Below are 14,118 nucleotides of genomic sequence, written 5' to 3'. Positions count from 1 at the left end.
AAATAAGAAACTGTAGAAAAGAAGGTGACAAATAAATGCAAAGACTTGCTTTCTTGATGTGAGTTTTTTTTTTTTTTTTTTTTTTWAAAAAAACCATCCTTTCTTCAAAGTGCTTCACCTCGTAAGTTAGTGCAGGGAAGGAAATTGCTTGTTAACTTTATTTTTGTTGAAATTACTTTACATTGCATTTGCATTGTATGCAGCAGCAGGGGAACGTACAACCACAAATTGTCAGGGAATGCAATACTACCACAGGAGGTACAGGTGAACTGAATGTTAACGGGAACAGTCTTGATAGCTATGCTATCAAGGTATAAAACCAAAAAAGTCCCAGCCCCAGAGTTGTTGTACACATTATAGATTCAGGATACAAGGTCAACCCCCAACATTCCTGAAGTCAAAGAAGCGTTACACAGCTGTGGAATAACCTGTCTCTTCTGCACCTCCATCCAGAATGTCCCTTCATCAACTTGTAAGGAAAGAATATTATAAGCAAAACTTAGGTTCTGCTCTCCTCCAGGCCAATACCCCACTAGTGCTGCCCAGCAAGCAGCAAAGAGGAAAATAAGAAACAGCAGCAGAAGCCAGAAGAGGTTGGAGGCCCGAGGAAGAACAGAGAAGACAACAGTAGCAAGAGCTGGCTACAAAGCTTTAGGGACCCTTGAGCTTCCCCATTAGATATAAAACAGCCTGCAGTTCGTATTATGACAGTTTCATTAGAACTACAGATTAACACATCTGACATTAAGAAAGGACAGAAAAATACTATACAAACAGGAAGTCAGAAGAACAACAAAAAAGCAAAACCCTCAAAACACAAGCTGAATCTCAGTCTAAGACCATTAAAAGAAAGTCAGAGGAAAAATCACTTAAACCTTTACTATTGTCTGTAGCAGCAGCAGCTACCAAAGAAATATAACGCTACATTGAAAAAGAGAGGTCACCTTTCACAAGAGAGAGCGAGAGGCTGACATGAGCTGTCATGCAAACTTGGGATGATGAGGCTAGTCTTGCCAAAATACCTCTCCATGGTGATATAGATGGCAATTCCACAGCTGTAGAGTGTACCCTAATTTACTTCTAACTCCTCTCCTATTACTGTGTCTTTAGCATAATTGCACAAGGTCCTCTAACTAGAAATGAAATGACTAGGTATTATTAAATATTAAACCGCAGTGCAAGGCAAACCCATAACGSTAACTCTGCAAATCAAAGATAAATCAGCAGTGTCTACATCAAACTGTAATTCCATCTAAAAAATTACTGTTGTCTCTGCCTGTATGTGCCACTTTTGGAAAAAAGATATGCCTGATTTACAGAAACAAACAAAAACTCAACAACAGCAAAGAAAAGTTTTCTCAGTTCTCTGGGAAATTAGAACAAGTAATCTAATAATTGTCTCAGGGAAACCAGGATTTTAGAACTACTATTAAATCAGCCTAGTTAACTGTACTACAGCTGACCAAGTTAATTAAAGTCTCCTTTCAATAGTGTTTGCTTGCTGAACCAAGCTGTCTGTCTAACTGATCAGGCCACCCAAATCACACATAGGGCACTTGGACAATGTATAATTCCGACATGCAAAACAACCATTATTAAAATGCACTGATTTAGATTTTAGAATTAGACTTTTAGAACTCAGGAGTCCATAAYCGTCCACCTGTATTCACAAATGCTTTTGACAGTTATACTTGTATGTCCCAAGCAGCCCATGTATATACAMGAGTACAAATGAGTACCTCCATTTGAAAATTACAACTGTAGTACTTAAATACTGCTCTGTATAGATTTCAGCTCTAGGAGCCTATTTCTACTTTGCCATGCAGATTGTCCACTTCTAGAGCCCTGAAGTGTGCTGGGGTGGATAAGAGGTTTAAAAAAATTCAACAAAGGCAAATCAGAACAATCAGTCCTCTGGTTTTGCATTCATGAAAAAAAGGAAGTTCCATGATTTCACACGTGTSTCAACTCTGGGGTAAGATTCTTTCTTGATCAGGTAATGGCATACTATCTTACCAAAAATAACTAGACCAAAAAAAGTGCTTTTGCAGATGGTGTGTCAGAGTTTCTTCCTCTTAGCACCAATAGCACCTTCACATTCATGAGAACAGCTCCAAATAAAGTCAATTAAAATTCAATCATATAGAAGCCTTTCTTATCTGTGTGTTTTGATCACATTAAACATTCCTTTATTGTGAATAYACTATCAAGGCAGTCAAGCTTCACTAATTCCTTGTCATAAAATATATTTCTCATTGCCTTGTCTTTTACTCTAACATTTGCATCCATCAGTTGCTTTCAGTTGACTTCAGTTTTAACCTCTTGTTCTGTATTTTCATAGCATCATGTCCACTGGGATTCTAGTCCGCAACAAAGGTCTCCTGGAGCTACATATTAAAGGTACTTTGTGCCTGTTATAGTCTCTGCTTTCCTAGCCACAGATCTCACAGAACCGTCTTGCAGCTCAGTTAGCTGAAGGCCTGCAAACTCTCTCTTTGACATCAGCAAAAAAGCCAGCTCTACACCTGGTCTCCATTTCTTGGTACAGGAGAGAGCATTGCAGAGGAAGTAGCAGGGTAATGAATGCATCCTTGCAGGATATGCAAACTCTGTTCCTGGCTCAAAGTCAAATTGAGAGGTCATTCCCAACTCCAAAAATACTTAATGAAAATTAAGGCTGAAACTAAGCATTTGGAACAGATCTTATGCAGCGGAAGATGACATCAATATCCTTTCCTCATGAGCCAAGCAAACCTCTCTGACACCGAGTATATTCTCTCATGTGCACGCAACCTCTAGCCTAGGCTGCCCTAAAGCATGACATGGGCAGCCTCTGCATACAACCTGCAGACCGTAGCCATACTTTCGAATGTCTACGAGAAGATGCAAAGACATATATTGTGTTACAACTGAATTTTGTTACACGGCATTAATGCCRAGAGTCCCCCTTCCACACTAAATACTAACAAGACTGAGAATGCTGGATGAAGAGTCCTCTCTAGGAAGTGTTATATGCAAAAAAAAAGAATGGAGGGAGAGGGGAAGGAAACACTAAGCGCCCATAGACACATCAGGAATTATTCAGGAACATAGTTTGTTACACTTCAATAAATTACAAATAAGTGCATTAGTGCAACATACTAGCATATCTAAAGGTAATATATGAAATACATATGAAAACATGTAATGCAACAATTTGTACTTTGAACAACTAAATTTACTTGAAAATATCATTTTTAGTCTTACTGCAGACTGATCCCCTACATGACTTTTCACAACAAAACCTGAATAGGTAGCGTTATCTAAAATAGGTATTTTTAAAATAAATCAATAAAATTAGAAACAAAAGTAGAGCTATTGTACAAAACACCAGTTACTTATCACTTTATATATGGATGGTCTCACCATTTCAGGAGGGGAACACTTCCAAATCTGTAAGTCATTATATTTAGCTAAGATTGTCAGGACCAGCTTTTAGCAAAATACAGAACAGAAAAGAGCTTTCTTAATAAGTTGTCTATGTAGCCTTTAATTTCCCCTTGTCTGTGTCTGTTTTGTTGCTGTTGATAGTGTTTTAAGCAACAAAGCAAAACATCTCACCTATCAGGATGGGAGCTGTACTCAGCAGCCATTTCCATGGCTGATAAAGACAGAAGAACAGATGCAGTTTTCAGCCATTTTACCTTAGACTATACTTGAAAGCACACTAAAACAGAAATGTAAAACCTTATATCATCCTTCACTCTGAAATCTAAGTAAAATAAAGTTTCCACAAATATGTCTTTCTGCAGAGGATATGAAACTGGCACTTTAGTGCCTTTTTAAAATAGCTTCATGAGTACATTAAACGACTCAAGTTCACTATTTATATTGCAGTTATGACATTATTTGTATTACACTGTGGAGCAGTAAGGGCCCCATTATGCTAACATATGAAGAAATGGTGTTGAGAGAGTTAATACCCCACAGACTAGACAATGAAATATCTGGACACAAGTTTTTCCTACAGTAAACACACATTCCTTCTGAAAGCGCTATTACTTTGCTCACAGTCAAATTTAAACATGCATATTTTAAGAATCAAGAAAAGAAGTGTTTTCACTTTTACTGGGAGGGAAAATGAAGAATTTCTCCTCTCCTTCCTCAAAATGAAGCGTCCTGTGCAAGGGTAAATGGGAAATACATGCAGAAAGCTGGGAACTCCAATGGAACCTGCCGAGACAAATCCTGTGCCAAAAGCACAACATGATTTTTCCCTTCAGTTTTGGCATGCTGCATCGACAAAAGATGAAGAAAATACTGATAGAGACAAGAAACCTGGAAATCTTGAGTAGATTGTATACTGATGGCTGTAGTGTTTAAGTAAACTACACACACACACAGGTGTGTATACACACACTCCCAAGGAGTGATGCTGACCTGGCTATTTTCCTTTTGTCAGAGATTTTTCTGTGCAACTGAATTCGTGAGATGGACTCTGCCCCCTCCCCCACCCATCTCTGAGTTTTCCATATGAGCATTGCCTAGAGGAAAGCTAGCCACCTCTCAATTAATAACAAAAAACAACTCAACAACTGAAACACATTCTTTCAGTGGCCTACACATTTTGATTCACCTTACAACTTTTATTTTAGGGCATGGCATTTGGGCTTTTCCTTAAAATGCCAATCTGCTTTTTGATCTTTACTGCTGACATGAAATAAAAGAGCTCTACATTATATAAATCTTCAGATTCGCTTAGCYTGAAACTGATAAAAAGAGAAAGAGAAAAAGCCAAATGCGTAAATCCTTTCAAACCAAAAGGCATTCCCCTTACCCTAAATAAAATTCATTTCTGCACATCTTGTTTGAATTATCATCTGAAGTTTGTCTTGTTCCATCTCCAGAACAAGTCAAATAACAGAGCATAAAGATATGCCTATGTGAATAAAAACACATGACCAACTTGGTCACCATAGACATCAAAAATACGTTGAGACAGAAAAATATTATCTGTCAATTGACATGTTACTTTGATGCCTTTGATTCTGTATTCTATCACAAGTGTTCAGTCCAACAGCTACTGGAAGCATCAGCACACATTTTCAATGCAATAAGAATCAACAGTCTGAGGAAATCGCTGTGCCTTAACAGAGCCACATTTCTTAATACAAATAAGGCAGTATTATGTTACAGGAAAAAAGTTAATTTTAACACAAAGGGCAAAAACTGTGGTACTAAGCACTATAAMAATGTATCAAATCTGAACAAGTGGATCAGCAACTGGAAGTTTTTTAATTTAAATATTGATCCAGAAAGAAGGGCAATATTTGTATAAGAACGAGAAAAATGGGGAAGAAAAAAATCACTAGCTGGTATCAGAAGAACAAAGAAGTTACGTTCTAAGAAGAATCTGAAACATGAGATAAAATACAGTTTATTTACCCCTTGTCATCACTAGCTAGTCATTCAAAATAGTTACAGTAGTTTTGAGCAAAATCACATGAATAAGAAACTATTCTGGCAGAGTGCTGAGGTATAATGAGGTATCACTCTGTACCACATGTGTATAATGACGACACTGCTACTGGATTGGTAATACTGTTTTGCGGTGGAAGGGAAGCTGCATAGCATGGTTGAGAGATTTGCRCTGCCACTGAGAAAAGGCTCTACAGAGGCTTTTGGTGACAAACACCATTATTGGGTATTATCTCTGAGAGGCTACAGTACTGCTAGTTACCTACCCCAGAGAAATCTATTGTAGAAGAGCACAGGAAAAAATCCACAGTGTTGAAAAAGTTGAAGATGCTGCTARGTAGCTTTAACATAAATCCCTATACTTACTGAATGGCATGTTTACTGCTATAACTAAATGCACACACAGAAACAGCTATCAGAGGAAATCCATTAAATGCACTGCATAAGATATCCCCAATGACAGAATGGATATGAATGCAAATGACTGACAACAAAAGTGAACCTCTTGTTTAGAGACGAATAAGCAGGACTTTAAATTTCTACCCAGCACTGAGCACAGTAAGTTCATGAAAAGGTAAAGGCCAGTGCCAGAGAAATGCAGAACCAGTAAGTACAATGTGGCTTGGATGCTCTGCTAAGAAACCACATTGGTCAAAGGCCAATGCCTTCAAATCCAAAACACTCTTCATGTTACTGCATTAGTAACATACTATATATTTAATATATCACTACTGAAACATCACTTTTGAAAATAACTTTCAAATGAGCATTAAATCCTATGGCATTAGACCATTAATTTTACTTCTGGAGAGACAATTAATGGCACAACCAAAATTAGTGAGCTAGATACAGGGACAGTTTGCAGTGGTAAGAATTTTATATGCAATTAATTCTTTTCACAAATGCATATGTTCATACAAATGATCAATTTTACTTCCAATAGTATTAAAGAGGAAGCTGAGGTGGGTAATTTGTTTTTGAGAATTCAATGGTCATTCAAGATGAAAGGGAAATGGCAGAAGAAGTCTGGAGCCTACCGTAGTTCGTAGTTGTAATGGCAACAGTGAGGCAAAATCTTGCTAGTTAAAAATAAAAAGGGGGAGAGAGGAGCAATAATATTAAGAGTCACTTCAGAGATGTGCTTCCACATTAACAGGAATTTAAACAAAACAAACAAAAAGGACAATCTGTTCACCCAAGAATGATGTTCCGTTTTGATCACAGGCCTTATTTGTGCTCCAGTTTGCATGGGAATAAACTTCAAAGACATATAACTGTCTCATCCATCAGACAGATGGATCAGACACCTTATTTTATTAAAAACCTTACTGTATTATCTATGATCTCAATTACCAATGGAAAACCACTATTTAAAAAAAAAAGCAAGGGTTAATGTAGGTGAAAGTATTTTGGTAGCTTCTGAAACTTGATTTTAAGACTGTTTTAATCTTTGCTTACATTTCCCCAACACAAGTATTACGTGATTTGCTATAGAAACACTACACAATTCCGAGTTTAGTTTCAGTTGTAGATGCATCCTAATTTGCTTTTCTTTTTTCCCCCCATAACGAAAGTTTTTAATCAAAGCAGTTCTGTATCTAAGAAAAATATATTTTACAGAAAAAAGAAATCACACTTATTAAAAGCTATACTAAACATACATTCAGTTATTCTGTTTATAGTATAGGCTTCCAACAAAACAAGTTAATGTCTCTTAACTTCTGTTTTCAAGGTTCAAGGATCTTTACTCCAATAACTTACGTCTTCTTTCTATTATTGATATGTATAATCTCAAAGATTAAAAAAAATTACCTCCTTTATACTAAAATGAAGGGAAAATTCTTTACAATTAAGTTTTGAAATCAAAGCTTTTTTTTAAATTCTCATAATTAGCATTGCCTTTTTAGGCAGAAAAAATATTTGTATGCCTCTGTTGTCTTTTCACATGTGCTAATAATGGTAGGAGTTTTGTTTTTAAAGAAATAATATTGCCAACCTAAGAACCATTGCCAGTAAAGTCCCAGAAAGTCTCAAAGCACTAACAGCACTATGGAGGTGAGGATGTTCCAATAAAGACCAAGCAAARTTATTAACAACGGTGATTAACCTAAAGCTATAAACACAAGCCATAAGCAACGTAAATTACTGCCAGAAATCATTGTATTAATGATTAATTGTATTAATCTGTGCAATAAGAAACAGGTGTCTTGATCCCTATACAAAGGAAACATCTCTAAGAAGTGTTGGAGTATGTTACAAACGAGCACTCGGGCCAACTGCTCCTGACAGATCACAGACAGAATCCCATCCACACAGCAGCACTGTGGAACACTTTACAGACAAACTACTCCTGTATTTATAGGATGGAAGCAGATGAACGGCATCTACTTTGGCAGTTGGGCACCTTACTGATTCCAGTTCTGACTTCTAAAAAAGTAAACAGCAACGTAAATRGGAAACAATCATCAATACTGGTAAGTGCAGTATGACTGCACCAAATTGAGAAAAGGATTTGCTGTGCTTCTATCAGCAACTGGTACAAGTGTCTGATGTAGAGATCATAAACCATTACAAGCTATCATTTATATTTCATTCATTGGTTTAAAAAGGAATGTTATCTGTCTGCATGAGGATCACACACTATGGAAACTGCATCTGTACATAGTTACTAAAGGCTGTAATTGCAGTAAATCTTCAGCAGAGAAAGAGACTGAGCCTTATAGATTCAGATGTCCATAATTTGAAGGCTGTTTCAGAACTTACAGAAATATACAATACTGCCATATTAATATACCTGAGAAAATTTGCGAGTTGATGAGAAATGGAAACAAGTATGTTTCAAATTGGAAACAAAAATTCCTGTATCCTTCTGTCCCCACGGTCTGCTTTACTGATACTTTATCCTCTTAGTTATCAAACCAGACAACCCAGATTTATGTTGTTTTGTTTTAGTTTTAATGGCCACTACGCAAAAGGGCAATGGGCAGAGCATGAAGCATATCTATCTACAYGAAGCATATCTATCTAATCATTCTATTATTTTTTTCCTACCACAACATATATTAAGTATCTTATCAAACAATTTGACAATAGCTGAGAATCAGAAGTCTCTATTTTCCCAGGCTCCATGAGAACGTGTGGCCCACACAGAACATATTGAATATGCAAACCTGCAGAGGAAGACTATTTTAAGGTCTGGAACTCACAGCAGGAATCAGGCTAAGTTCTGTTCTGCTTGGAAACGATAAAAGCATGGGTTTAAAAAAAAGTGCAGCAGTGTCTGCTGTTTGATATTTAACAGTATACAACATGTTTATGACATGTATTAGGCTACAAAATCTGAGTTCATAGCCTAGGACAACAAAGCAGAACTCAAGCTCTGGCATATGTAGTGGGAAACAGAAAGGCAAGTCTCATACTGTAATGAATATTGCTGCTCCCTCAAGAGCTTGAGCTGTGTAGAGCAGGTGGTTCAGTGAAAGATATCAGCACTTCAGAAAAAAAAAAACTATTAAAACAGTAATTGAATAGTAGCAGACTGGTATAAATAAAACAAGAGTTAATTAAGGTTGTGTTTGTCTGGGTTGGGGTTTTTTTGGTTTTGAGTTTTTTTTTTTTTTTTTATAACTCCTCAAGTCTATTCCACAGAATTGTTTCTCAAAATTAAAAGAGAAAGAAAGTTTGGGCAAAATACATAGTGACTAACTAGAACCACTTTAGTCACACAGAACTCAATTAAAAAAGGTATCACTTTCAACTACCTTAAAAGTAGTTTGTTTTCTAATTCTGAATTGAACAATCAAATCCTGCAGCTCTTTCTTCATCAGCTTTTCCCCACTTTTTAAAAAGCTTTTATCTCCTTTATAACAAGCAAAATAATCACAAACAACAGAAAAAGCCCATGTATATAATGAAGAGGGAAACATACCAACATACATGATAACATACCAAGCCTTCATACTCATTCTCCTTCCCCCCCCCCAAAAAAAAAGAAAAAAACAATTACACCTTAAATGAGATCAACAGAAAGAAGYGTTAAGAAGGGTTGTGTTAATTTCAAAATATGCTTTAAAGGGTGAGACTGTCTCCAGGAAAAACAACAGTTACTTGCCAAATAGGAAATCATGTCAATACTAGCTATTCTCGACCATACTTAGTCCCAGGGAGTGGAGAAAATTTAGTCACTCAACCAAGTGAACATCAGTTCTTACTTTCATACTTCAAAATCATTTTCTTCCTCACTGGCACTCTTTTTCTACAGCAGATATTACACAAAGCCAATAGGGGATTCTGTGTTTTTATAAGTCTTTTTATTTTTATTATGAAGTAGAAATTTACTATTATTTTTTTTTAATGTATGACCCATGGAAGTTCAAATTAATTCAGTCCGTCCTGAGTTAAATTAGTGTTCACATTCCAGGCTTGTGAGTTTGTGTCTCATCTTGTAGAGAGCAAAGATAACAAAAGGATATTGGTATTCCATACATAAAAGCCAATAATCCCATATAGTCTTCACATAAATCCATTGCCAAAAAGCAAYCACTGTAACTTTCAATCATAGTATGTCTGATCAAAAAATAGTAAGTAAAGGAAGGTAAATTGACCCTAGAATAGCAACACATTGATTTACCTAAAACATGAAAAAAAATTTAAATGAGGAATTACACTTCAAGTATCATATTTATTTAGGCTTAAAACATGGCTTGGCAAAAAAAAAAACAAACAAAAAAACCTAATCAACCAAAGATGAAAACCTTGAAGAAGGGGCACTGCTCCATAAAGATAAGTCTCTCCTATTATGCTGTGTGAAGTACAAGAAAGTAGAAAAAACTCAACAAAGACAAATAATCCCACTTTGCAGAAGARTGAGCTTCAACATAAAAGGCCAAAGCCACTTCCCTAAGGGACCTGAACAGCACAACAATAATTATATGACCTACATAATAGTGATAAAGAATTTAGTTAGGTTTTAATTCAACTGTCTTTCCAAAACAGGTATCATCACAGTGTCATACAATGTAAAACAAATAAAGTGGAATTAGTACACTGTCATACCATTCCAGTATGTGCATTTATAYACCGGTTTTGCAAACCATGATCAGCTACACCTGAAAAAAGCACACTTACCTATTAATGTAACTTAGAGCAACATATGTTGGCTGTTGAAGTTCTTGTTTCTCTAATACACGTGGGTCTGTATCTGCAAAAAATAAAAAAATACATAAATATGAGGTTTTCACATTTATACTGAAACATATGAGACTATATACTGCAAAGTAACTGAAATCRAGACAAGAAATATAGCTCAGCCCAGTTTATCCTTATAGAGTATACTTAACACAGCACAATCATTTATTCATTCATTCATAAACTCAGTATTGCTTTTACTTTACACAGGAATTTCAAATATCAACAGTGATATAATTTGCAACTGTCACACAAACTTTGACCATCTCTCTCAAAAATACTAGTTCTCACAGATTTCCATGGTTTACAGTGTTAATCAAGCTTTCTTCTTCTTTCATGTACCTATTTCTAAATTTAAACAACACATTCTGAGACATTTCAAGATTGATTAAATCTCTTCAGCTAGGACTTGATACTATTCTTCTGCATCTCAGTTTTGCTTCCTCCCTTCTCTAGAGCTTATTTTCTGAAGCTCATGATCAGAAGTCATACAAAAGTACACTTGAAGAAAAATGCCTGCCCAGCAGTGCATTGCTCACTGAAAGCCCTGAAACAAACATCATCTAAGTCCCTCTAGCACCAACTTTCTCATTCAAGTGAAATCATTGTTTTCATCATCCCTTCTCAGTTAAGTTTTGATTTTATCTAACAAAAGAAGTAGTCTTAGTTCAAACTCCTGGAGTCAAAACCAGGGGAATACACCCATATTTTAAAGTAGGTTTTTAATATAAAAAATAGGATTATCTTAGAGTATCCAAATGTAGCATTGCTCCACATCACAGAAATGCACTTTTAGGAGTTAACTGGAAACAGTCTTTAAAAGCTCCCAATGGAAAATGTGTATCATGCATGTGCATATTACCATACAGTCGTTAACAACATATTTTATGCATGACTTTAAAAGAACTCTGGGTGCAACTTTTGCTTTTTAACTATGAAGAATAAAAAAAGACTCCTTTTAATAAATGGTTCCCTATGGCACTATGGCTAGCCATCTTTTATTTCTGAGAAATCATCTACTTTGGGTTAGGGGTAAGGGGGTACAATTAAAAACAACACAAGAGCAAACCAATAAGCAAAATCCCCACAGTCAGAACATACTTTAGATTGCTCTGGCTTCTTCCTACAACTTTAACCAATGTTAATGGTGAAAAGTTCAGTATCCTGATAGCCATATTTGTTTGACCTCATCAGTTGGTTTAAGGAAAAAAAAAACAAAAAAACCCCCAAAAACCCCAGACAATTATTATGGAATCTGTCTCTGCTGCTTTTAAAGAAGATTTTAAGCTGAAGTGAATGGGGACTCARCTCGAGGCAGATACAGTAGTCTCAGTACTGCCCTAAACAGCTTGTGCGTTTATTCAGGGAGCAGAGAATTCCCCCCAGCTCCACACAAAGCTCAGACTGATGCTAATCTTCCTTCCTCCATTTGCCCCTGTGAAGCTCAGACTCCAGGATTTGTTACCATGCCTTACCAATATGCCTATAAAGAGACAAATACCTTTAAGGAAGTTCAGAGAACAGTGATAAAAAGTAYAAGTGCCAAGACAACCGACAACCCAAAGTACCAGGACAACTCGCAGCCCACCGCCTACGATCCTTARAAGGCGCAGCCCTTCCCGGGCCCGAGGAAATTCTGCAGTAATTACTAGCACACCTCGCTCTGTGTTAAGCTAACCACATAGCAAAGCATCAGATATCTTTTGTGTTATCTTTATAATTCACTTCTCTGAGGAAGCTAAGCTCACACAACACAAAGATCTTTTACTTGTCTTTCCTTCCACAAAACCAGCAGTCATTTAGCAGGCCAAGCATACAACGGCCATGAAGTYTGTTAGATTTACATCGCTGTGGTGCAAGGCCTGCCATGAAACTGCCTCGATTCACAAAGTCTGCAGAGCATTAATCCAGCTAGGACTATCTGCTTCAACCCAAGTTAAGGCATCTGTGGTTAAGTGCCTATGTCTCTGCTAATCCAGTTCTTAAAGGGGATTAACCTCCACCTATAAAGAATAGTTTCTGTGACTGAATGAGACAAAGCTGGGCCTGCTTTACATCACAGCACTGCACAGACCTGCAGGAGAGACAGTATAAGGGAAAGCTCAAAYGAAGCGTCCACCGTTCTTCTGCATGCTAGCAGCTCACCCCAGCACTAGCTGAAGATTAGAAAAGCCCATGCTTTTTGTAGGAGTATGTTATCACRGCACAGAGAAACTCGCCAGCTGGCACCTGCACAAAGAAGTGCCTCTGTCTCTTGTAGACATGCTGTCTGACACACAGGAGGAGGAGCGCAGCACCCACAATCTCTATTCCTCCCCCCCCACACACACATATCAAATTCCATATATACTGCAAGTCAGTTATGGCATATCCCCCAACCCACTGAAAAATGATCCAGGAAGAGGTCAAGAAAATCTTGTACGAACTTAGCACTCAAAATGCCTCACGTTTTCCTTCCAGACACAGCCACCTTTTGGACTGCCAGTCACGAGAACATTGCATTCACTTTCGCACTGCAACAGGGAGCTATATAATACCCTCAGGTGTCAATTCTCTTCCCCAGCTATAATAACGTGTTTCCCTTGTTGGTATCGCTTGCTCCCTGTTTGCTCCTGGTCCACAGCCCCATGACAGCCTGCACTGCGTGCAGACCAGTTCAGTCCCAGGCTCTTTTCTCAGGCAAATCAAGAGGACTCTCTCCTTGGTGAGAGGAAACACGGACCCGTACACACCACCACCCCACGACCCCAGCACGGCACTATCAAAGCTCCCCGGCGGCTGCAACGCAGCCTTCTCGTTATCGCACGCGCTGGAACCGAGGAGAAGAACGAAAGCCCAGAAACAACAGAAGCAGTTGCGCTTTGGGGCCAGCGCACACCACTGGGAGACGGGCAGGAGGGGCACTGGCATGGCCAACCTGTGCCACACGTGCCAGCCGCCCCAGGCCTGGGAAGAGCCTTCCCCCGAGGAGGGCACAAAGGCAGCACCACCTCACCCATCTAAAAGGGGCAAAGGATTTCTATTAAGCTTTAAAACCACTTTTCCTTTTTCAGTTTTTAGAAATACAGAAGGGTTCCAGCTTCAACAGCGAAAGGCAGTAAAGATGATCAAACACACATCCGTTTTTCAAACTCGGTGACCTCAAAAATTTCAGTGGGCTCTAAGGAAAACTCCATTTGCTTTTCTAAGTGCCTCCCTGCTCTAATGACGAGTAACTTGTTCTTGCCTAGCACCTTGCAGTGGCTCTGAGCACAGCAGTAACCCCTCAGTTTCTGGGACAGACGGACGGGGCGGCGAGGCCATCCCTCTACAAGGGGGAACGGCCTCACCAGTGGGGAGCAGCAGCTGCTTCTGCTGCTTTCTGAGCATCTCTCTTTCTTCCCTACTGCAGTTTCTGCACAGCCCCTACCTTTGCAGGACTTGATTTGCTCACCGCAGCTTGTTTTTCCGTCACTGGCTTAAAATGTCAGTAGT

The 14,118-nt window shown here is 38.1% G+C and overlaps 1 protein-coding gene across 1 annotated transcript in view; it reads right to left on the bottom strand.

Annotated features, from left to right (window-relative positions):
* The window catches only part of JAZF1 (JAZF zinc finger 1), a 104,405-nt gene that overhangs the window by 81,668 nt on the left and 8,619 nt on the right, over positions 1-14,118 (bottom strand). The window contains exon 3 of the mRNA XM_085307623.1: positions 10,585-10,657. Within this exon, the coding sequence (XP_085163749.1) occupies positions 10,585-10,657 (73 nt within the window). The remainder of the gene's footprint in view (positions 1-10,584; positions 10,658-14,118) is intronic.

This window comes from Rhea americana, unplaced genomic scaffold (genome assembly GCF_003343005.1).
Source record: "Rhea americana isolate MKP2758 unplaced genomic scaffold, rheAme1 scaffold_26, whole genome shotgun sequence".
Lineage (NCBI taxonomy): Eukaryota > Metazoa > Chordata > Aves > Rheiformes > Rheidae > Rhea > Rhea americana.
Note: the sequence above shows the minus strand (reverse complement) of the source record. Positions and strands in the feature narration are given on the sequence as shown.